Genomic DNA, 23,811 nt, shown 5'->3' on the forward strand with positions numbered 1-23,811 from the left:
TCCTTTCTAAATAGAATCACTTTTGGAATATTTTAATTAGAACCTTTGCTTTCCACAAAATTTATTTTACCTATTCAGTTCCTGATCTGCTTATATTATAAAGGGCCTATTTGACCCTTTAAAAATAAATTGCCAAATTTGATTTTCTAATTTCTTTAGTATTCCTTTGATAACTTTTAATCAGAGCAGAGTTTAACTTATTTTTATTCATGCTGTTAAAAATTTTCTTATATGTCTAAGCAGGTATTGTATTTTCATGTCTCTTTGCCTTTGCTAGTACTGTTCCCTCCACTTGGATTTTCCTCTTTCCCCCATCGTCCTTTCTTCTCTTTGGTCTGCCAAATATGGCTGGCTAAAATGAGGTTTCTTTTATGGAGTTCCTTGATGCCGCTTGAAGAATATTAATCATTTTTTTTCTCTGTGCTCTATTTAGTACTTTGTGTGTGATTAAAGATTTTGAAAAATTATACTTAATACATTCAAAAGAATAAATGTAATGCATGTTACAACATTTGTAATAATAAAACAAATATCTATGAATCCACCACCAGAGTTAACTAGAAAGTGATCACTTCTGTTTCTTCTTCCTATGTGCTTCAACCCATACTCCAAATTTCCTTGCACTTCAAAAAAGTTTATCACATAAATATGTATTCTAAACAATTGTTGTTTAATTTTGTTTATATTTGGGTTTAGTAAAAATAGGTTCATGCTGTACGTAGTCTAGCATTGCTTGCTTTTTTAATTTTTTAAATTTTTATTTATTTATTTATTTATTTTTAAAAAAAGATTTTATTTATTTATTTGAGACAGAGAGAATGAGAGAGACAGACAGCACACGAGAGGGGGGAGGGTCAGAGGGAGAAGCAGACTCCCCGCCGAGCAGGGAGCCCGATGTGGGACTCGATCCAGGGACTCCAGGATCATGACCTGAGCCGAAGGCAGTTGCTCAACCAACTGAGCCACCCAGGCGCCCGCTTGCTTTTTTTAAATTAAGCATTATGTTTCCAAGATTTATCTGTACTTCATGTATAGTTCATCCATATTAATATAATATTATATGTATATTATTTCATATAATATTTTAAATATAAATATGCCGCTTATTTGCATTTACATTTAATGGATCTGGAATTGATTTTTTCCCTGTCGTGTGAGGTTGGGTTCCATTTTTAGTGTTTCTTTCTGTATGGAAACTAGTTGCCTCATTTGAATAATGTATTCTTTCCTACTTTGTCATCCCTGTGAGATATCAAGTTTCCTTGTTAAGTGTGAGCTTGTTTCTGAGTTCTCTCTTCTGTTGAATTTGTCCGTAGTCTTATTCACTATGGCTTTATAATAAATCTCAATGGGCAAGTCCCTCCTCCCCCTTTCTAATTTTTTTTTAACCTTATCTTGGTCATTCTTTCCCCTTTGCCCTTCTGTATATATTTTGAAACTAGAAAAGACCTGCTGGGGTTTTATTGGGAGGCATTGAAGTTGTAGATCAGATTGGAAGATTTGGCATCAATACTTCATTGGATGGGAGTGGGGGAGTGAGAGAGATGTCTGGTTGTGAGTAAGTGGGTGTGTGTTAGGCTTGGAAGGCCACATAATTTTTTTTTCAGGTTCAAACTCCGATTTCACTGTTTCCATATTTCTTCCCTTATTTATAACTGGTTGGGGAGAGAGTTTGTTATGGTTTTATTCAGGATGTTCTGATCATTTCTGTTGATTATCTTATGTTCCACATTGTCATGTTTCTCTCACAACTCTTCGTATTATTTGTACTTGTCGTATTGAGTCTGTCAAAAGAGTTTTCTATTTGTGTTATCTTAGCTCTAGATTATGCCTCTTACATTACCCAAATTCAGAGGCCTCATTTGCTTTGTATTCAACTGTTGCAACTATGTCTTTGTTCCTGGCCCATTGTTGTACAATTTCATTTTGTGTGCTGAAAATGCAACATAAAATATTAATAAAATTGAAAAAATTATTTTTAAAATGTGAAGACTTTCTTCAAATTAAAAATTTCTACAGGGGTGCTTGGGTGGCTCAGGTGGTTGAGCATCTGCCTTTGGCTCAGTAATGATCCCAGAGTTCAGGGATCAATCCCCGCATCAGGCTCCCTGCTCAGTGCGGAGCCTGCTTCTCCATCTGCCGCTTCCCCTGATTGTGCTCGCTCGCTGTCTCTCAGATAAATAAATAAATAAAATCTTAAATTTTTTTTTTTTTTTTTTTACAAACCATTGCATAATTTCAAAACTGGACAAGGAAATTGTTAAGCTATTTTATTGTCATTTGACGTTTAGGCAGTAAACAGAAGCACTGCCTAATGTTAAATTTAGTTCTTTGATTTTTTGAGCTTTGAATTATGTAAAAGGTCTTCAGGAGTGTACTCTTCTCTTAAAAGCTGATCCTCTGAACATGTTCATTCTATCTTTTACTTCCATATTTATCTCCATGTACATTCTATTTTGACTTGATCACTTCGTTAGGTGCTGAATCATCAAACATGATCTTTATTTATCAGAACAGAACTTGTCTTTGGGTTTCTAGCCTTTTCTCTAGTTTGTCCTGCTGGTAGCCATGTCTGTAACATATGCTTTCTTCTTTCAAGTCAGTTTCAGTCTTTAGGGCTTGTTTACCTTGGAATCATTGAGTTTCGAGCTTCCAGAATCGGAATGCTCATTAGACTGGCTCTGAGGAGTCCTCTAACATCCTACTATTGCAAAACTGGAGATTTGAACATAATTCGCATTCATAATCTTTTTTTATTTTATCTTTTAAAATAAAAATTGTGTATATTTAAGGTGTACAACATGATTTGATGTATATATACATAGTGAAATGATTACTATAGTCAAGCTAATTAATGTATCTTCTTCTCATAGGGTTACCTGTTGTGTGTGTGATGAGAGCGCCTGAAATTTACTTTGTAAATTTCCAGTATTCAATACTGTGTTATTAATTGTAATCATCATGCTATCCATTAGATATCTAGGCTTACTCATTCTGTGTAGCTGCAACTTTGTAGCCTTTAACCAATATCTCCTCATTTCCCCCACTCCCAGAGTCTGGTGACCATCTTCTGCTCTGCTTTTTGTGCATTCAACTTTTTAGATTCTTCATTTCCTCCACCTCCCCACCTCATCTCCTTTTGTGTGTTTGACTTTTTTTAGATTCTACCTAGAAGTGAGATGATGCAGTTTTTTTCCTTTCTGTGTTTGGCTTAGTTCACTTAGCCCTTAGTTGACTCCAGGTTCAACATTCATTATATTTCTAATACACAATGTGATACGTACATTTTTTCACATTAGTATTTTAGACATATATTGCCTTAACTTCAGGGTTGTAGATTGGATAGTTTGATAAATAAGATTCAGATTTGGTTAAAATTTTTTAGTACTTTTTTGTATCAAGCAATATTACTCTGTTATCCCATCTCCATTATATGTAAGCAAAATGGAATCTTAGTGAGCTAAAAAGCTTATATGAAATATCACAACTAGTACGTGAAAGAGCCAGTGTTCAAACCTAGGTTTTCTGATTTCATATTTGTGTGTGTGTGTGTGTATTTTCTTTAAACCAGTGGTTTTCAGCTATGCTTCATAGGTGTAGGGATTGTTGCCGGGTGATCACATGGGTAACTAGAGTAACTCTTAAATTTTATCTCCAGTATATTATAATTGAAAACTAATTTTCTTTATATCAAACTGCTTATTTTGCTATCTAAAGATGAAAAAACTGTGAAAGTAAGGAAATTCAAGTGTAAGAAGGAATTAGTCTCCCTGAAAAAGCTAACTTTGGCTGGGTAAGCATATGCATGCTGTTGTTATACAAATGTTCCAAGTCTGTTTCCCTCCTCCTACCTGCTATATTCACTCACCCTGCCATATGGAGGGTTGTGCATTACCTGAAGGGTTGTGATATGGACTTTTGTGATTCCTACTTGGGAAACTAGGGAGGGAGTGGACTCAGAGAAAAAAACTTCAAGTAATTTGAAATAGTGTCCTGAATATATCTGCAGTGTGTAAGGAAGTAGGGAGGGTGAAAAAGATTATTTTAAGGAGAGTTACCATGATATTTGAGAGAAATAGGGAAAGAACTCGAGCCAGTTTGAATTTGTTTTTCCCATGAAGACTGGGAACCATGTGGGATGTTCTTTTAATAGGATTTAAGCAGGTGAGATATCTTCAAAGTTTTTCATTTTGTTTTCTCAAGTTTACTGTTTTTGTAAAGATCACCATGGTTACACCATAAAGAACAGATTGGAAAGAGAATAGTTTGGATGCAAGTGAACTAGTTAGAAGGCTTTTGCAATAATTAAGGTGAGAGACGGTACAGTAGATTGACTAGGATGAAGCTGTTGGAGACAGAAGGAAACACATTTCTGGTTTGTGTATATGTATGTTTTTAAATTGAGGTAAAATTGACATATTAGTTTCAGCTATCCAACATAATGATTCAGTATTTGTATATATTGCAAAGTGATCACCACAATAAGTCTAGTTAACATCTGTCCCCAAACATAGTTAACAAAAATTATTTTCTTGTTACGAAGACTTTTCAGATTTACTCTTAGCAACTTTCAAATATACAATAAAGTATTATTAATGATAGCCACTATGTGGCACATTACATCCCCATGACTTACTTATTTTGTAATTGTCCGTTGTATCTTTTGACTCCCTTAACCCATTTTGCCTAGCCCCTGCCTCTGGCAACTACTGATCTGTTCTCTGTACCTGTGGGCTTGTTTTTTGTTTGTTTTTTAGATTCTGTGTATAAGTGAGGTCATACGGTATTTGTCTTTCTCTGTCTCATTTCACTTAGCATAATACCCTCAAGGTCCATTCATGTTGTTACAAATGACAATATTTCATACTTTTTTATGGCTGAAAAGCACTCCATTGTGTAGTATACCATTGTGGTGGTGGTGGTGGGTGTGTGCGTGTACACACACACACACACACACATACACCACAGCTTTACCCATTCATTCATTGATGGACACTTAGATATTTTTCCCCCCATATCTTGGATATTATAAACAATGCTGCAGTGAACATGGGAGTGCATATATATTTTTGAATTAGTGTTTTTATTTTCTTCAGATAAATAATCAGGTGGAATTGCTGGATCATATGTAGTTCTATTTTTAATTTTCTGAGGAACCTCCTTACTGTTTTATATAGTGGCTGCACCCGTTTGCATTCCCACTAACAGTGCACAGGGGTTCCCTTTTCTCCACATCCTCACCAACATTTGTTAAAGGTAAATGTGACAAGATTTAGTGATACTGGATATAAACTAAGTGCTAGATGTCTGACTTAAATAACCTGATAGAGAACTCTTGTAGGACATTGAAATAGAGTTGAGTAGACTGTATGTTTGATTTTGGGTACTTTCATTTTGAGGTACCATTGACATACCTGGGGGGAATGTTACTTTTTTTTTTTAGACTTATTTATTTTAGAGAGAGAACATTGTGAATAGGGGGAAGGGCAGAGGAAGAGAATGTCAAGCAGACTCTGTGCTGAGTGTGGAGCCTAACGTGAGGCTTGAACTCAAGACCCCGAGATCATGACCTGAGCCAAAACCAAACAACCAGCTGAGCCACCCAGGCGCCCCATTACACTTTTTTTGTACAATTTTGCAGCTCAGAGGAGAGGTCTAGAATAAAGTTTATGTGTATATAAATGGCAATTTAAACTTGAATGTGGATGAGTTTGCCAAGGAGAGGTTATAAAGCCGAGAGAAGCTAGGACACAATGCAGAGGCATTGTATTTGTAAGGTGACCTTGCAAAGGACACAGAAATGAGTGTTCAGGGAGTTAAGAGCAAACCAGGGTGAGTGTTGGTCCATGTTTTTTTACCCTCCAGTGAAATCTCAGTATTCTCTTTTCTGTAGTAGTATGAATACCCAAAATTAATTCCATGTCAATCCAAATTTGTACTAATTAAAATTCTGCTATAGAAAAGGAAAAGAGTTTATTTCATTTTTAAAAAGATTTATTTATTTTGGAGAGAGAGTGTGTACACATGTGGGCGTGTGAGTGGGGGGATGGCAGAGGGAGAGAATCTTCAAGCAGACTCCCCACTGAGCACCAAGCCCAATGTGGGGCTTGATCTCACCACCCATGAGATCATGACCTGAGCTGCAACCAAGAGTCGGGTGCTTAACCGACTGAGCCCCCCAGGCACCCCAGAAAAGGAAAGAATTTAAAAGATAAGTGGAGGCATTAAAAAATGTAGCTTTTTAACTACAATTTCTAACAGGAATGACTATATCAGATAATCTTCAGAGTTACTGAGCGGGAGGGGACTGGCTTGAGTATGAATTGTTTCACTATAAAAACGGGTTTGCTTTTTTTTAGGAACTGTGAAGGGTCTGAGATTTTGCCCTCTATGCAAGCTAGCAAGTTAGCTTGCCATAGTTGGATAGATGCTGGTAGAAGATGCAAGACTTCTGGGTCATAGACATAGGACTTTATTATTCATGACAATAGCAAGAGCCAGTGTTGGTATATTGTGCCAGTTTTCCAAGCCCAAGCTCCATAGAAAAATTTGAAGAGGGCTGAGTGATGCCTCTCCTGTATTGCAGTATCGTCTGTTATAGGAGAGGAGCCTCTAGGTTAGGGAACCCAAACTTTTATAATGGGAAGTAGCCTGCCTGATGTTAATCCTGGAGGGAGATGTCATCTTTGTTATACTAGATAGTAAATGAACCTGTCTGTTCATGTCCGGAGGGAGACATTTTTATCCTTCATGGCTGTTTGCTATACAAACATACTTAACAATATATTATGGAACAAAGAGAGGCAATGGCTCCACTTACAAGATATATATAAATATTATGGAACATAGATAATCCGCCTTCAACAAGTTTTTCCCCTAATTTCTATACATTGCTTGGCTTCTGGTAAAATTTCCCATAATGATGCTCTTTATTGGTCCTTCTGATTAATTTGTCTGACAAAGCTGGGACCAGAGCCATCCAGTTTATCTCATAAGACATTTAATTGAGGTTATGTACTGTCAGCAGGGTAGCAGGATGAGGCCAAACTGCAATATTGACCTCAACTGTGCTCCGTAGGGTCGTAGACCCAAGCAGCTGAACAAGTGCCATTAACCTTCAGGGTCTGCCTTAGAGAGCCAAGTGGCTTTCTCTTCAAGTTTCTTCACCAACTTTCTACTTGACCCAAGGCATTAATCTAAGAACTGCAGGCTGTTAAAAAAAACAAACAAACTGCAGGATATATTAAGGAATGCACAGATTTGGCCTTTGCCTGCGAGGAGGAAGTCTAGGGCAATTCTGTCATCCATAGTAATCCTGATCACAGTGAGTTGAGACTGACCTGGATGGCCCCAAGGCTGAGGTGATGTCACTGATCACCTCAGCTGAAGTCTGGGACAAATTTTAAATTACCTTTTCTAATTGGATGACTCCCATTTTAGGGATAACTGCCTCATACTGCACATAATTAACAAGTCAGTTATCCTTCTGAGAGGTCCACTGTGCGCCCCCCCCCTCAATAATTTAGAATAGCCTTACTTTGTTTCTTAAACATAACCTCAGGATTTTTTTGTCTTCATAATATAACAAATATGAAGCTTAGAACTAGATCATTTGGCCCTTTCTCTTCTTATCTCCTCCCAGTTCAAAATGCTTGCATCTCTTAATAACCAGCATTCTCTTAGATCTGCAGTTGGGCTCAACACACATTCATGCCTCAGCACAATCTTCTTTGTAGTTTTAGCCTTTTTTCCAGAAAATCGGCTTAGTATGCCCACCATTGCCATGCTGCTTCCTGTCATAATGCCGCTTTCCCTGGGCATAAGGAGAATCTTTGCTTTTCTTGTATTGTGTCACTTTGTGGGGTTGGTACTTGCCACACTTCTTGCAGAAAGTCCAGCGGGTTTTAGGAATGTTCACCATGTTTGCGAGAGCTCTGTTGGCATGGAAAAAACAGAATAGCCTTACTTTGGAAAGAGCAGTTGTCTGCAGACTACATGATCTCCTTGTGGTGCTTAAACACTTGAAGGTCTCTTATGACCACCCCTAAGGTGCAGAATGTGGTGTTTACAGTTGTTGTCCCTCTGTCCCCCAGATAGGACGGAAGTCAGGGAGTACAGGCTGACAGTTTCTCTGTTGTTGCCTCTTGCAGAGCTGGTAGGCCTTACGGGTCACAGTTCAGTACAAATAATCGAGTCTAATGATTGTTTTTGGAGGGATTACCTGAAGGCAGTCAGACTGTCTGTCCTGTTTATCTATGCCATCAACCAGGTAGCATTCATCTGGCCTTTGGAATGACTGAATGATAGCTATAGGAAAGACACCTGGAGGTATTGACAGGTGTTTTATGTGGGAAGTGCAGGAGCTAGGATTACCCTCTGTTGCTTCCTAAAGACTGTTCCTTGAGGTTAAAGAGAATGGTGACCCTTTTGTGATCAGAGCCGTACAGCAGGATATGGCAGACTCAGCTGTCATTCAATTTAAGACACTCGGGCACTGTGTAGGAGAGCTGCACCAGGGAATTTTCCTTTGTGAGAAAAGCTCCAGGGGTGATTTTGAAAGACAGAGATCACTAATGTCCCTCTTTCTTACCTCCTGAGGTCTAAAGTATTTATTCCACAGGTGCCAGAGTTGTTCTTCCACATCACAAAATGAGTGTCCCATACCAGTAGCTAACTTCTTCTCCCTTTTTCCCAGTCATCCCTGACTCTTACCCAGATCTTTTTTCTGGAATGGTCAGGTGCAAGAAGGACAGGGGTATTTTTAATTAAACTTACAGAGACCCTATTATGTCTCCTGTTTTGGGCCACATGATTCACTGTAAGGGGACTTGGTGATCAGTATACTTTCTTAACCAAATGGTCATTATTTTTATTATCTAAGAAATCCATCAAGAAAATTCAGGTGGCTGAACCAGAAATAAGTTAGAATTCCCAAGACCTTCTTTTGTCTAGGCTGCCATCCGGAGGGTGTACCAATCAGGCCAGCTTGGGATTTCCATTAGGCAAAAGAAAGAAGCATCATGCTTGGTAATGGTTAGGACACATCACAAGTGGCAAAGAGGAGATGATCGCTTCCTAGGGACATCCACGTTCAGTGACCAAACTGCTGTACTGATATGTGTGAACCAGGAAGAATTAAGGAGGTATAGTCAGAAATCTTTCTGAGTTGATTAAAAAAGTTTTTTAATTGTAAAATACACATGACATAAAATTTCCTATCTTAACCATTTTTTTAAGATTTTATTTTTTAAGTAATCTCTGTACCCAACGTGGGGCTTGAACTCATAACCCTAAGATCAAGAGTTGCATGCTCTACCAACTGAGCCAGCCAGGTGCCTTGACTAGTAGCCCATTGTTAGTGACTTCTAGAATAAAAACATACTATCAGACTGCAAATGGTTTGGAAAGTGAAAAACATGGCACAGATTAGTGTCAAGGGTAACACTGGTGTGGCTGGAGTCAGCTGACTGGACTGGAATAGCAGTATCCTACTTGAGAAAGTGTCATCAACGGTAAGGCCCCACTAATAGCCTGAAGAGGGGGGTCAAAGATCTGATGTAACCAGTCTGTCAGTAGGAAGAGATATGGCCTCTGTCATATGAGATAAATGGGTCTTCTGAGAATTACAAGTGTGGGATGCAGTGGTTGCCTCCGCATCAGAAATAGAGAGTCCTTTACTCTGTATCTGTTCTGTGATGGTACATGTGTTGATAGATCCTGCAGCAGTAATGGCAGTCTGGGCAGTACAGGCCTGATCAGTAGCTTCATTCCATTTGATCTCATCAGACAATGGTCCCTTGCCATGGGCATCTATATTTGTGACCTAGACTATCTGATCAGCAACTGCAATATGTCCCCACAGTTTATGGCTAGTTTTTAGTCAGTCTGTAGTTTTACAAGTCGTAGGCCAAACAGCTAGGTCATTGGTAACAGACCCAGAATCAGTAAAGATATAACAAGGTTTATGAAGAGGAATATTGGTCAGATCTGTGAGAACATCCTTGAATTCTGCCCACAGAGCAAAGCAGCCACACCCATTTTCAGCTCTGTGTAGCTGGCCCTGAAATTGAACAGCATAGTAGGCCACTGAACAGCATCGGGTTTCAGTGTAATTGAATCATTGATTAGTGAACCAGGCCCAGGCATTTATGGGATCCTCTGTGAATCAGGGGTCTCAATGAGCCAGCAGCTTTAGTTAGGCAGAATGGAGGCTAAAATTTCCCCAAAGGGATAACTGCCACTTTTTCATTTAAAGCTGAAATATCATAGGGGCCTGGCTGGCTGCATCCTTGAGTATACCACTTTAATGTGGTAAGAGAAGCTTGTTAGGCTCTTACCATCTTATTAGTTATTGAGTTTGAGTTGACCCATCCTCAAATGGGAAACTTCAAAAGGAGTGCACGTGGTGGCTGTCAGGGAGGCATTGAATCCAGAAACCAAGGGACACCTTAGTGGCGGCTGTACCTCTTGCCAGAGACTCCAGTCAGTAAAATCGTGTGTGCATGGAGACTTGTACACAAAGGGGTCATAAGGATTTTGGGGTGCTAAAGCTACCAGTGCTTTCTACACGGGCTCTTTTCAGTTGGCATAATCCCCTCTGGCACTTAGGAGCATTCACAGTACAGGCATGTAAAATATCAGTAAATTATATATTCAGTGGTAGAAGCCACAACAGTAATACACCAAATTTCCATAGGATACTGAAAAGAGAGCCGAGTGATATCTGCACAGAGTTGGGTGGATTACAGGAAAGGAACTCCCAAATTAGGGGACCAGATCCAAAGATACCATCTGAAAAGTATGGGTTAGTTACTCTTTCCCCACTGTGAATCCCACCCAAACCTTGGTAGTTGAAAGCATGTACCCTCTTCCTCCACATGATGGGTAGGAAGGTGATATGGTCTCCTGTATCTAACAGAGCCATAACATTTTGAGTCCCTCCTCTTCCTGGTGTTCTTGCATACCTGGGTATGATTGATCTTCAATTCCCCTTGGGAACTAGGAAAACTCATCTCCACCCCCAATCATCTTTCTCTGTAAAGCAGCTGAGGCTGGGCTATGGGGAGATTGGGAGAGAGCAGCTCTGCACCCATAAACAAGGTGCATTTCCTTTCAGTTTTGAGTAGTGCTCTAGCTGCGTGCTGAGCAATCGAATAAATCTGTGGTATTTTTGATCCTCCCAAAGTCCCATGTTCTGTGGCAAGGTCATCAATACTGGCATTCAACAGCTACAGCTACATTGCTTTCTGACCAGGGAAATGAGCTTGTGCCCTTTGGATGACTTGGGCTAAGATCTGCACAGTGACAGCATTGTTTTTAGGAGTCTACCTAATGTTGGCTATTTGCTGCTCCATTGTCAAGATAACATCTCTTAAATTCTTGCTTGATTTCAACATAAGAAGAATTAGAGGAGTTTTCCAAGGCTAGAAGGTCTGACAGCAAGAATTTATCTAGATTTCTTTGGTCAAGTTTCTCATTCTCTAGTGAATCACCTTCATTATCTTTTTTTTTTTTTTTTAAGATTTTATTTATTTATTTGACAGAGAGAGACAGCGAGAGAGGGAACACAAGAAGGGGGAGTGGGAGAGGGAGAAGCAGGCTTCCCGCAGAGCAGGGAGCCCAATGTGGAACTCGATCCCAGGACCCCGGATCATGACCGGAGCCGAAGGCAGATGCTTGACGACTGAGCCACCCAGGCACCCCCCTTCATTATCATTTTAAACCAAGTTCAGTACAGTAAGAGCCTGAAGACAAGTCAGTGCCTGCCACAGTTTCTCTTAGTGAAATTTGGGATGGGGTGGGGGAGGGTGGTAGGAAAAGCTCTCTTGGAGCAGACAAGACCCATTGCCAAAAAATGCTGAGGTCTTTACTCATCTTTTTAAAAAAGATTTATTTATTTATTTATTTGAGAGCGAGAGAGGGAGGAGAGGGAGAGAGAGAATGTGCTAGGGAGAGGGAGAGGGCGAGAGAGGCTCCGAAGCAGACATTCCATTGAGCACAGAGCCCGACGTGGGACTAAATATTCCACAACCCTGAGATCATGACCTGAGCCAAAATCAAGAATTGGACACTCAACTGACAGCCACCCAGGCGCCCCTCTTTTACTCATCTTGAATGGATTGAATGTTGACAGAATAGACTGCAGGAGGGTCTAAGCAATAAGATAGTCAGCTGTTGCCATCTTTTTGAATAAGCATTATGTGTCCCATCCCTACATCTCCTAAGCAAACTAGCTGAAGTTCTGAAGATTCTTTTGGTTCTTTTTTTTTTTTAGGATTTTATTTATTTATTTGAGAGAGAATGAGATAGAGAAAGAGAGCATGAGAGGGGGGAGGGTGAGCGGGAGAAGCAGACTCCCTGCTGAGCAGGGAGCCCGATGCGGGACTCGATCCTGGGACTCCAGGATCATGACCTGAGCCGAAGGCAGTCGCTTAACCAACTGAGCCACCCAGGCGCCCCGATTCTTTTGGTTCTGACCACAGTGGTTGCAGTTTTTCTCCTTTGGCACCCAGTGTAACATTGGGTGTAACACTGTCTGAAGAGGAACAGTCCTTTGTGTTCCCCACTCCCTCTGCCAGATAAATCTTATTACCAGTTGTTCACAGGACAGACCTGCTGAGGCCAACTGTCAGGTTGATGGAAAGTTGACAGTAACTGGGGTATCATTCAGACTTCTGCCTTTGAACCTACAAAATGATATTCAACCTGAAACTACATCCTCAATTTAGCCTTTATTAATAGGCAGTAAAATGGAGGACCATTCATTGCTTGGTTGACCATCCCATTTGGTCAGCATGTTCACTCCCGATTCCCATGGACTTATGTCGATTCCTGTTAACTGGTCTTTCATTCCATTTCTAGAAACTCTGTCAGTATTCCATCCTCATTGTCAAAACTGTCAAAAATTGTGAAGAGTTTAAGATTTTACCCTTTGTGCAAGCTAAGAAGTTAGCCTGCCACAATTTCATAGATACTATTAAAGACAAGAGACTCTTGGGCAAGATGCAGAATGTCATTGCTCATGGCAGTAGCAGTAGCCAGTGTCAGCATTTGTGCTAGATAACTAGGCCCAATTTCCATAGGATACTGAAAAGAGAGCCAAGTGGTGTCTGCACAGAGTTGGGTGGATTACAGGAAAGGGACTCCCAAGGAGAGGACCAGATCTTTTATAATGGGCAACAAACCTTCCTGACCTTTGCCCCAGGGCTGACATTATTTTTAATACACTGGACAGTAAACAAACCTGCCTTTTGCTCTCCAGGAAAACACTACATCTTCTAAGGCTATATAAATACTGTATAAATATCCAGGACAGAGGGAGCAGTGCCTTTTCTTGTAGGATGTGCAAAAACAGTAGACACTGAAGGAGAGTTGTCTCTCTACCTTGTTTTGGAATTGGGAGAATATTTTTGATTACAGGTTCTTTCCCAATCAATTTTTTTAAATTCTGGAAATAGAATCTTAAGCATTAACATTAAATTTGTTTTTTTTTCTGACAGTCCCCCTCCACCGCCTTCAGTTCACATCCTTGCTTCTTCTCCACCTAGACTACCGTCATTGCCTCCTACTTGGTCTCACTGCCAGTGCTCTTGTTCTGTCTATCCTCATCACCTCTAGCAGAGGGATTTTCAAAAAAGATTTTATTTATTTATTTATTTATTTATTTATTTATTTATTTATTTATTTATTTGAGAGAGAGCACGAGTAGAGGGGAGAGGGAGAAAGCCCCCAACATGGGACTCGATCCCAGGACCCTGAGATCATGGCCTGAGCCGAAGGTAGATGCTTAACTGACTGAGCCACCTAGGCACCCCTTATCTAGTTTTCAATGTTGGCAACTAAACAACAACAAAATTCTTTTTTAAGCCGTAAAGGCCAGTATTAGGTAGGCTGCATGATGCCAGTTCATAACTTTTGCTCTAACTTACCATCTTTTCTCTTATACCTTTTTCTGCAATATGAATAACTGCCTTGAATAATTTCCGTATTTACCTCTTCTATTTATCCTTAAGAACCTACAGACTCTATAAAGTCTTTAAGTGAGCACTTCTCAGTCTAGTTAGGTATCTTGGCTCTGAACACCTTTGGAGTAATTTCACAGACACTGTGCACATGTCACTACAGCACTGCCTCATTGTGTTGTAATTATTGATTTTCTTCCTGGTCTGCATCCCCAATAAAGTGTAAGCTTCTCAGAGCAGGACCTCCCTCCCTTTCCATACACGCTGACTTTTTAGGAATGAAAATTGCTTTCCTGGAAATTGTCTTGGAACCAGATCCATTAAATCAGTTGGTGCTTTTAATCATCTTTAGATATTCCCCGTTTTGAGCCTCAAAGATAGTAGTTTCCTTAATTTTGAAGGGAAAGATACAGTATTCACTCGAAAATAGACATGCAGTACCATCCTGTGGTCCAACGTTGTATATGGCCCAATATATATGGACATTATTTAGTTAATGCCTAATAATATTTTCTTTGTTCAAATTTAAAATACAGACCGTGGACATTCATAAAGAGAAAGTGGCTCGGAGAGAGATTGGTATTTTGACAACAAATAAGAATACATCAAGAACTCACAAAATAATAGCACCTGCAAATATGGAGCGTCCTGTAAGGTATATTCGGAAACCTATTGACTATACAGTTCTGGATGATGTGGGCCATGGTGTCAAGGTAAGCATTTTTATATTGTATTAACTTGAAATAATTTATCTGGTAAATATTTTGGATAGGAAATAGGGTAATAAAAATAATTTTCTTAATAGATTCTCTTAGCTAGTAGCTAGCATTACAGTTTTCAAAGAACAGTTATTTGATATTAATTATACTAAGCTTGAGGCAGAATTTTATTTGTGAAATAGGTTGTATTCAAGAAGACAATAAAATTTAACATGGCTATTCATCAGTTAAGCCATTTGAGTCCTAGACTAATATTACAAATTTTATTTTGAATTCCATGTCTTGCTTTTACTACTGAATGAATATTTAAAAATAAAAAAAATTATATGCTTTACAGAGTTGGTTTAGAAAATAATTTGTAAATACTTTAAACCTTTTATTTCAAAATATGTATATGTGTTAGTGCATCTCTGTAGATGTGGCTATAGTTCCAGCAACTTATTAAGAATAAAAAATTGTATTTTGTTTTGTGTACCACCCCCTCCCCTTCCCCTCCGCTGCTCCAGCAGGCTTTTAGGAAAGAGATTATTTGTTGCCCATGTTAATTTAGTTGCTCTTGAAGGGTATCAGTAGCCTGTCAACTTCTTAGGCGTTTGTGGGTCATTTTGTAAACATACCGAATGACCTGAATTCTTAGCCATTTCTGCTCAGGATGAACAATTCCTTTTAAATTTGGTAGTCCCTTTTCTAGAGGACCATTATTTGATTTTATATCTGGTTTTCAGAATTTTTATAATAAATTTTTGGGAATCCGCTAGAATCTCGAAGCTTTCCCTAACTGGCTGATTTGACAAGTGCTATTGCTAGATCTGTTGCATTCTGAATTATTTGGGGTTCCTGATCAAGATGGGAGTATAGCTGACTGACAATACTGACTTTTATTCTACTCTCCTTGGACATTATTGGAATCTCCCCTTTACTGTCATGCTTGGAAGCTAGATGTAAAGTTGGAACACTGCAAATGTAGAGGAGGCTACTTGTTTGTTTCTTATATTTTTACCCAGGGGATGTGGCTAGGCTTGTAAAAGAGCTTAAATTCAATTTTAATTTAAGATATTTTAGACTAGATTGAGCTACAGGATTTGAATATTGAGAGTCCGGAAGAGCTCTTTTTGTATTAACTGCCTTGGGATTAAAATTGATATATATACACATATACCTATGCATGCATGTGCACACACACACACGCACACACACACACTCGCACTCACTTCTTCCCCTTTGGCCTAGTCTTGAGTTTTCTTTCTTTCAAAACAATACACATGCATTAAAAAAAAATCTGTCACCATCTTAGTGAATATCCGGTATTATCCCTCCTCTAATAATAATTATTATTATTATTTTTAAAGATTTTATTTATTTGACAGAGAGAGACACAGCGAGAGAGGGAACACAAGCAGGGGGAGTGGGAGAGGGAGAAGCAGGCTTCCCGCCGAGCAGGGAGCCCGATGCGGGGCTCGATCCCAGGACCCTGGGATCATGACCTGAGCCGAAGGCAGACGCTTAACGACTGAGCCACCCAGGCACCCCTCTCTGCTAATAATTATATTTAATAGTTTAATACATAGTACTTAGCAGAGTAGAAGATGAAAGCAAATTTTGCAAGGAAATTTTGGGTGAGAAAATGAAACTGTTTCATCATATATGTATAAATGGGAAGTGTAAATGCTGCATAATATATTGAAAGTATGCAGATGTGAATTTTGGCAATCTGGTTTATGTAATAGGGATATTGACATGGGTTTTTTTCTTTCTTTTAACTTTTTTTTATTGTGGCAGAATATACATAAAATTTACCATTTAACATTTTAAGTGTACAGCTCTGTGGCACTAAGTACATTTATATTGTACAGGTTATTTTTTATTTATTTTTATTTTTTGTATTAAGATACTGAGTTTATTTCACATGTATGTACAGGTTATTTTTAAATATATTTTTGACTAGTAGGAGGGTGGATGGTCTATGAGAACGATATATCTTAAGCTGATATGTGACATATTTGTCCATATTTTGTTTCTGTGATATACAAATATATACACAATTATTTTTTCCCCAGTTGTCTCCTTGCCACTCTATTTCTCCTGTTTTCTGATTTCTCTGAAAGATCATTGCCAGCTTAATTAAATATTTCTAGAGCACAGTTAGAGGTACGTGAAGGTTAGAAATTTGGATAGTAATAAACAAATGCTAGGGCCAAAATTATGAGAAGGAAAAGAGAGAAGCTATACTTAGCTATAGTTCTAGAATTATTTTCTTATCTTTTGTCTACCACTTTTCTATTTAGAAGTTTGTTTTTCTACTGATTGGTAAGAGTTCTTTTTTCTGTTAAGGAAATGAGCTTCTTATATATTGGCAGATAATTCTTCATACTGTTGTTTGGCTTTTGACTTTGATGTTTGGGTATTTTAAAAAATATATACAGATTAAAAAATTGTATCCAAATATATTAATATTTCTTCTTAAAGCTACCAAGTTTCATGTTAAGGTTGCTATACTCCGAAGTTAATATTCCATCATATTTTCTTTTGTGATGTAAATTTCAGGGTTTTGGTATTTGTATTATTTAAATATTTATTTATTTATTTATTTTAAAGATTTTATTTATTTATTTGAGAGAGAGAATAAGAGACAGAGAGCACAAGAGGGAAGAGGGTCAGAGGGAGAAGCAGACCCCCTGCTGAGCAGGGAGCCTGATGTGGGACTCGATCCTGGGACTCCAGGATCATGACCTGAGCCGAAGGCAGTCGCTTAACCAACTGAGCCACCCAGGCGCCCTATTTAAATATTTATTATGTTAAAGCATTTTATGCTTTGAAATAAATGGTTACACATAAGTTTGGTAGGAATTAAAACTATGGAAAAAATATCTTAAGTCTGGTTTGACTTTTGGAAACAGTGTAAGATATGGATAAGAGAATCCTAGCGTAAGGAAACTACCAGAATACATACATGAAGGAGAATGTAAAGAAGATGAACTTTATAAGAGAGCACAAGTTTTCAGAGTAAGCTACAGACTAGAGAAGACCTGAATACTTAGTAGAGACATTTAAATTAAAAAAAATTTTTTTTTATTATTTACTTATTTATTTAACAGAGACACTGTAAGAGAGGGAACACAAGCAGGGGGAGTGGGAGAGGGAGAAACAGGCTTCCCCGCCGATCAGGAAGCCTGATGCGGGGCTCGATCCCAGGACCCTGGGATCATGACCTGAGCTGAAGGCAGGCGCTTAACGACTGAGCCACCCAGGCGCCCCTAAATTTTTTTTTTAAAGATTTTATTTTTTTGAGAGAGAGAGAGAGAGAGAGAGAGGGAGCACAGCAGGGTGGGGAGGTGGGGAGGGGCATCAGGAGAGGGAGAAGCAGACTCCCTGCTGAGCAGGGAGCCCAACGCAATGCAGGGCTGAATCCTAGGACCCTGGGATCATGACCTGAGCTGAAGGCAGAAGCTTAACTGAGCCACCTAGGCACCCCTAAATTTATTTTTAATTAACAGCTTTATAGCCTGGTTCATAATTTACAAAGGACTGACTTTCAATGTATGTGTTTTTCAAAAAGACCATGTGATCTAGGATTTGTTACATTTTATTAGTAGAGAAACTAAAGCTTTACCAAATGTATATAAGATGTATTTTATCAAGGTTTCACTTGTATTAAACAAAGGAGTAAGCTAATGAGTCATATATCAAAGAAAGGATTGGCTGGCCTTTTAGACTTTCAGCACTTGTGGTATACAAAGCTTACGATTTACTTAGGGCCAGAAGATAGGGAGGAATCAAAGAGAATTCTATTGTTTTAAACCTAAGATTCCAGGGAAATGGTAAAGTGGCTCATCCATAAACGTAAATGTTAAAGAAATGAATTGAGATCTTAAGAAAATAAAAGTCTAGTTTGGTTGTGTTTTGGGGATATTTAAGTGGAATAATCTTGTAGGTCGCTAACAATTACAGTATTTTAAGCTGTAAAATACAGAGATTATTTTCTTCTAACACTCTGAAACTCAAACACGTCTGTATACATAAATACATGCTTGATAGAGGAGGCGGGGCTCCATGTAAGGTTAAAGGTTACACCGTTGCATAGTAGCAGAGTTCAGCTAGAATTTTTTTTTTTTTTAAAGATTTTATTTATTTATTTGACAGACACAGTGAGAGAGGGAACACAAACAGAGGGAGTGGGAGAGGGAGAAGCAGGCCAAGTTTAGACTAGGATAGTATTTGGTGTATTGTAATGCTGTCACATTAGTATATCTTATTTCCAAAGATAATAATGTTATTCAGGTTTACAGTTTCTAAATCCAGGTGTGGTATGTAGCAGCTAGGTAGGATTCCAGACATTGATAAAAACGAGCAATATCATTCTTTTATTAAAGAACACCATATTAAAGAACATATTAAAGAACACCAAAATTCTGGCATAATTTCTGGAAGTGAGAATATATCTAAGACAAAGTACATTCCTCCTTTGGTTGACTTTCTTAATGTCTTTATGGTCACCTGAAAAATGGTAGATTCATATTTAGAAGGGCAAATGTTAAAGAATATATACAAGGTTAGACTCTATGACCTAAAGATATTTCTTCAGTGGCATAGTACGAGTAGTGATGCTTTAGGATTATACACAGTATTTCATATTATTTATAGTACATATTACTTCAGGTGTAGGCTAGTCATCTTTCATAGAAGCAGCCTTTAGGATCAAAGCAGTCATCTTCAGTTTTGAATATTAGCTAAACTGGTTCAGAAGAAAACTTAGAACTAAAGCAACCTACAGCTTCTTACTACTGTTGGCCTGCTCAGAGTTAGATTCATACGTTACAAATGAGAGGGTTTCTAGACCATGTTTGTTTATGCCTTAGTTAGAATCTGGCTAAGCTGCTACTGGGCATAGTGTTTTGTTTTGTTTTGTTTTGTTTTAAACACCAAGGTGCTACGTCCTTTTCTGAATTTGGAAGCAACATGTGATTTTGAGTTTTAACATTTACAGTTTATCAGTTTTTAAAATACTATATTACCAGTCATCTAATGAATACTTGGGTATTGATGGTTCAGTAAAGCCTTGTACACTGATGTCTTAAAGTAGCCTTACATTGAATGTGTTAGGTGTTTCTGTTTAAATCAATGTTTATCATCTGTGATTCGATTGGATTAGTTTCATAGGATAAAATACTGACCTAAGACATTATTGGACTTGCATGAGATCGGCATAATTAAGTGGTGGTTTCCTTATGAATATATTCTTTTGAAAAATATTTGATACATGTGACTATTTCCATACTGCTTATGGATACTTTTTTCTTTATAAAATATTTGAAATATGGCTGGGTAAAAGCTTATTAACATGAATTGAATAACTATAAATGTAAACGTGTCCTATCAGATATAATTTATTTAGAATTAATTTCTACTTTTTCCCCCCTTTTTTTGCCAACGTAAAGTGGCTAAAAGCCAAGGTAAGAGATACTACTTATCATTTGATCCACAGTATTCCCTCTATATTGATAGAGGCTGCAGAGCCACTAAAATTTGAAAACTCTTCCTATGTCTGTCTGCTTTTTCCCATAGGATTTATGTAGATTAAATAAACTCAGTTCAAATCAGCAACATTTAGCTTGGATGTGTTAATATATCAAAGATATATTGACATCTGCATTTATATAGGAACATTAATTTTGCTAACATTTATTGCTTTGCTCATTTTTTGATAGTTGCCTTGCTTTTATTGACTTACAATTAGGTTTTCCAGACATATATGACTTTGTTACTGAATTGTTAAGATAAAGATGATTTTTATCTTAATGAATATTTTAGCAAGTTGACACTGAGATCTGTAGTTTTTATTAATGTACACATCTAAAAAATTTTGGGAAATCCAGTATTTGAATGCAAATAAGTTTGATCTCAGTGAACATGTTTAACAATAAAATAATGTAGAAAATACAATAATCACACCTGTATTTGCCATAAATTGGTATGAGTAGCACAAGATAATAGGAGAAAAGCCAAGTGCAAGTGGTTTCTTGACTTTTTAAAATGTAGTACCAAAGTCTGTTATTAAAACTGTCTGGGAATCCTTACTTCACATTCTGATATTAAAAAAATAATAATACATGGTGTCAAAACACCAACAGAACAATTTGATATAAAAATAAAGGCTTTTCTTTCCACATTTTAGCATGGAAATAACCAGCCTGCAAGAACTGGCACGCTGTCGAGAACAAATCCTCCTACTCAGAAACCACCAAGCCCTCCCATGTCAGGCCGGGGAACATTGGGGTAAGAATTCAACTACATTTTACAAGAAAATCCCTATGCGAAAGACAAAGATGTTTCTGTGACTTAAGTAAGCGTATGGGTCCTTGCTGTGGGACCCTCTCAATGTGAACTACCTTTTACAAACTCGTTTTGGTTCTTATTTCTTTGAACAGAATCCAAAGTGAATCTGCTTGTTTTATAATATTCTCTGTAGAAGTCTGTACTAGAAAGATTCTTTTGTATATGTGTAAATAAGCATTATTATTTTTTTAATCTCTTAATTAATTTTTTGGGGAAAAAAATAAGTCTAGCCTAAGTTTATTTCTAATGAAATTGCCAGAGGATTCCATATGGTGCTTTTACATGTGTTTACAATATTCATATTGCAGGACTTTAAATAAGCGGTGTATTTTATGTAGTTCGGCTTCATAGTCTGCACATCTTCTTGGCACCTGAAACTTAGGGACTCTACCTGGAGTACTCTTAACTGTGTTTCTGGTTATCTGAGGGTCCTTCGTACTTGAGCTTTGGGGGTAGGCCAGTTGGAGAAATAGAAAAGATAACAGTTGGTGGCTTCTTCCTTCTCAGTTCTCAGTGCAATAAAAATATTGAATATTGGTAAGAAATTTCTGAAAGTTCATCTTAACGCAGGAAGGCATAATAGTAGATTTTTCGTTTTTGGTAGAGGGGTGAGGAATGATTATTTTATAGTAACAGGGATTAATAATCAACATTTGTACAGAATCTTAGTTTCCATTTTCATTCTGTAACTCCCTAGCCCCTGAAAAAAAAATACGAAGTTATTAAATAGAAAAGTTAAAACCATTTATTGAGAAATTTATGGCATTACATAGGATCAGAATGTACTCATTCATATATTTCTACACTGAGGTAGGAATAAATTGCAGGGGAGATACTTCGTTTTTATAATGTACAAGGACAGTGGCTTATGGGTCACTGAGCTGGGAATAATGTATAATTCAAAGTTGAATATTATTGAGCATTTAAAAAATTACAGTCATTTTTAGAAATAAGGTTAGAACTTTTAAATCACCCTTTCCTATGGTTTTAATGAGAAAAAGTAACAAACTTTAGTTTTTGTGTATAGTAACAAAATTTATATACCCCAATTAAGATTTTTTTTTAAACAGAACTTATTATTACAAATTAAAGAAAAAAAAAACTTGTGTTATACTTGGTTACAAAGAGACAGTCACAGATTTTGGGGAAAATACCATTTAATCTTTCTTATTCATTATTCCTTTCTCTGTTATGCTTCTTTAGAAGAAATACTCCTTACAAAACCCTGGAACCTGTTAAACCCCCAACGGTTCCTAATGACTACATGACAAGTCCTGCTAGGCTCGGAAGTCAGCATAGTCCAGGCAGGACAGCTTCTTTAAACCAGCGACCAAGGACACACAGGTAAACCTTCAGGTTGAGTCTTTGAATATCTGCAAGTGGGGGTGGTTGATTGGTCACAAACTCCTATAAAGTTGCTGAGTAAAGTATTGCTCTAATGCTAATACAGAATATAAAAGATGAGGGGTGGTAATATTGTATGTTTCTATAAATAAATTTATGCCAGAATTCCTGTTCTTTAGGTTTTTTTTTTTTTTTTAAAGATTTTATTTATTTATTTGAGACAGAGAGAATGAGAGAGACAGAGAGCACATGAGAGGGGGGAGGGTCAGAGGGAGAAGCAGGCTCCCCGCCAAGCAGGGAGCCTGATGTGGTACTTGATCCCGGGACTCCAGGATCATGACCTGAGCTGAAGGCAGTCGCTTAACCAACTGAGCCACCCAGGCTCCCATGTTTTCTTTTTGATGGAGGTATAAATGTATATTTGGATCAAGGCCTAAGAATGGTTTTTAGAACAGTTATTTAAAAAAGATCAAGGCAACCACTCTTAAATATTTTTGGATAAAAGATGAAATATCAGAAATTATACAACATGATTTAAACTTTATGAGGTTGGAAGAAAAAAGACACCTTAAATCTGAGGAAGAATTTAAGAAGTTGATAGACTAGAATATCTAAGTTGTTTAAAAAAAAGTTCTAGAAATTACCTCCCCAGTGAATTTTTTAAAAACTTGATTATGGAGCATGATGTACATTCGGAAAAGCATATAGTCTATTAAGTATACAACTTGATGGTTTAACAAATTGAATATACCCACGTAACCATCCCCAGATCAGAAAATGAAATATTACCAGCAACCCCGAAGGTCCCCCTTAGGCCCTTTCCCAGCCTCTACTTTCTTTTCCCCAGAAGTAGCCACTCCATGTTTGGGTACTTTTATAAAGTCCAACAAATTTATTGTATAGCTTAATTTATTTTATTATTATTATTGTTATTAGCTTAACTTTATAGCTTTATTCTTCAGTTTTATCTATCACTTAGTAACTTGGCAAGGGATCTCTCTTAACCTTGACTTGTAGGTTGGTATATTAGGGAAATTTAGCAAAATCATTTTGGGGGATTCAATTAAGTAGGGGTATGTCAAGCCTCTTAGGTTCTATGTAATGGAAATTTGTTGTTACTGCTACTGTTAGTAAATAAATTATTATATTGATATCTGCAGTTACTGTAACAGGTTCTTTGAGGGCCAAATTCTTTTGTGTGTGTTCATTTTTGAATAATAAAGCATGGTTTTTCTCTCGAGTGGAAGTATTAATAGTTTAATCATATACAACAACCACTTACTAAGAGTTACTTCATTAGGTACAGGGATATGCCCATAAGATACAGTTTCATTTTCTAGAAGCTCATTCTGTTTTAATAAAAGGCCAGATTGTTAATATTTTAGGATTTGTGGGCCATATGGTCTCTTGCAATTACTCAGCTCTGTCATTGCAGCATGGAAGCAGCATGGACA

General features: G+C 37.6%; 1 protein-coding gene and 1 pseudogene across 1 annotated transcript in view; one reads left to right on the forward strand and one right to left on the reverse strand.

The window, feature by feature from the left end:
* Positions 1-23,811, forward strand: part of ABI1 (abl interactor 1) — a gene marked incomplete at its 5' end in the record, with an annotated part of 138,076 nt that overhangs the window by 93,460 nt on the left and 20,805 nt on the right. The window contains 4 exons of the mRNA XM_035029477.1: positions 14,498-14,674; positions 20,116-20,130; positions 20,853-20,953; positions 22,217-22,357. Coding sequence (XP_034885368.1) covers positions 14,498-14,674; positions 20,116-20,130; positions 20,853-20,953; positions 22,217-22,357 — 434 coding nt within the window. The remainder of the gene's footprint in view (positions 1-14,497; positions 14,675-20,115; positions 20,131-20,852; positions 20,954-22,216; positions 22,358-23,811) is intronic.
* On the reverse strand, positions 7,604-7,921 carry LOC118026573 (annotated as a pseudogene).

The sequence above is a fragment of the Mirounga leonina genome, unplaced genomic scaffold (genome assembly GCF_011800145.1).
Source record: "Mirounga leonina isolate KUSES-001 unplaced genomic scaffold, KU_Mleo_1.0 Mir_242, whole genome shotgun sequence".
Lineage (NCBI taxonomy): Eukaryota > Metazoa > Chordata > Mammalia > Carnivora > Phocidae > Mirounga > Mirounga leonina.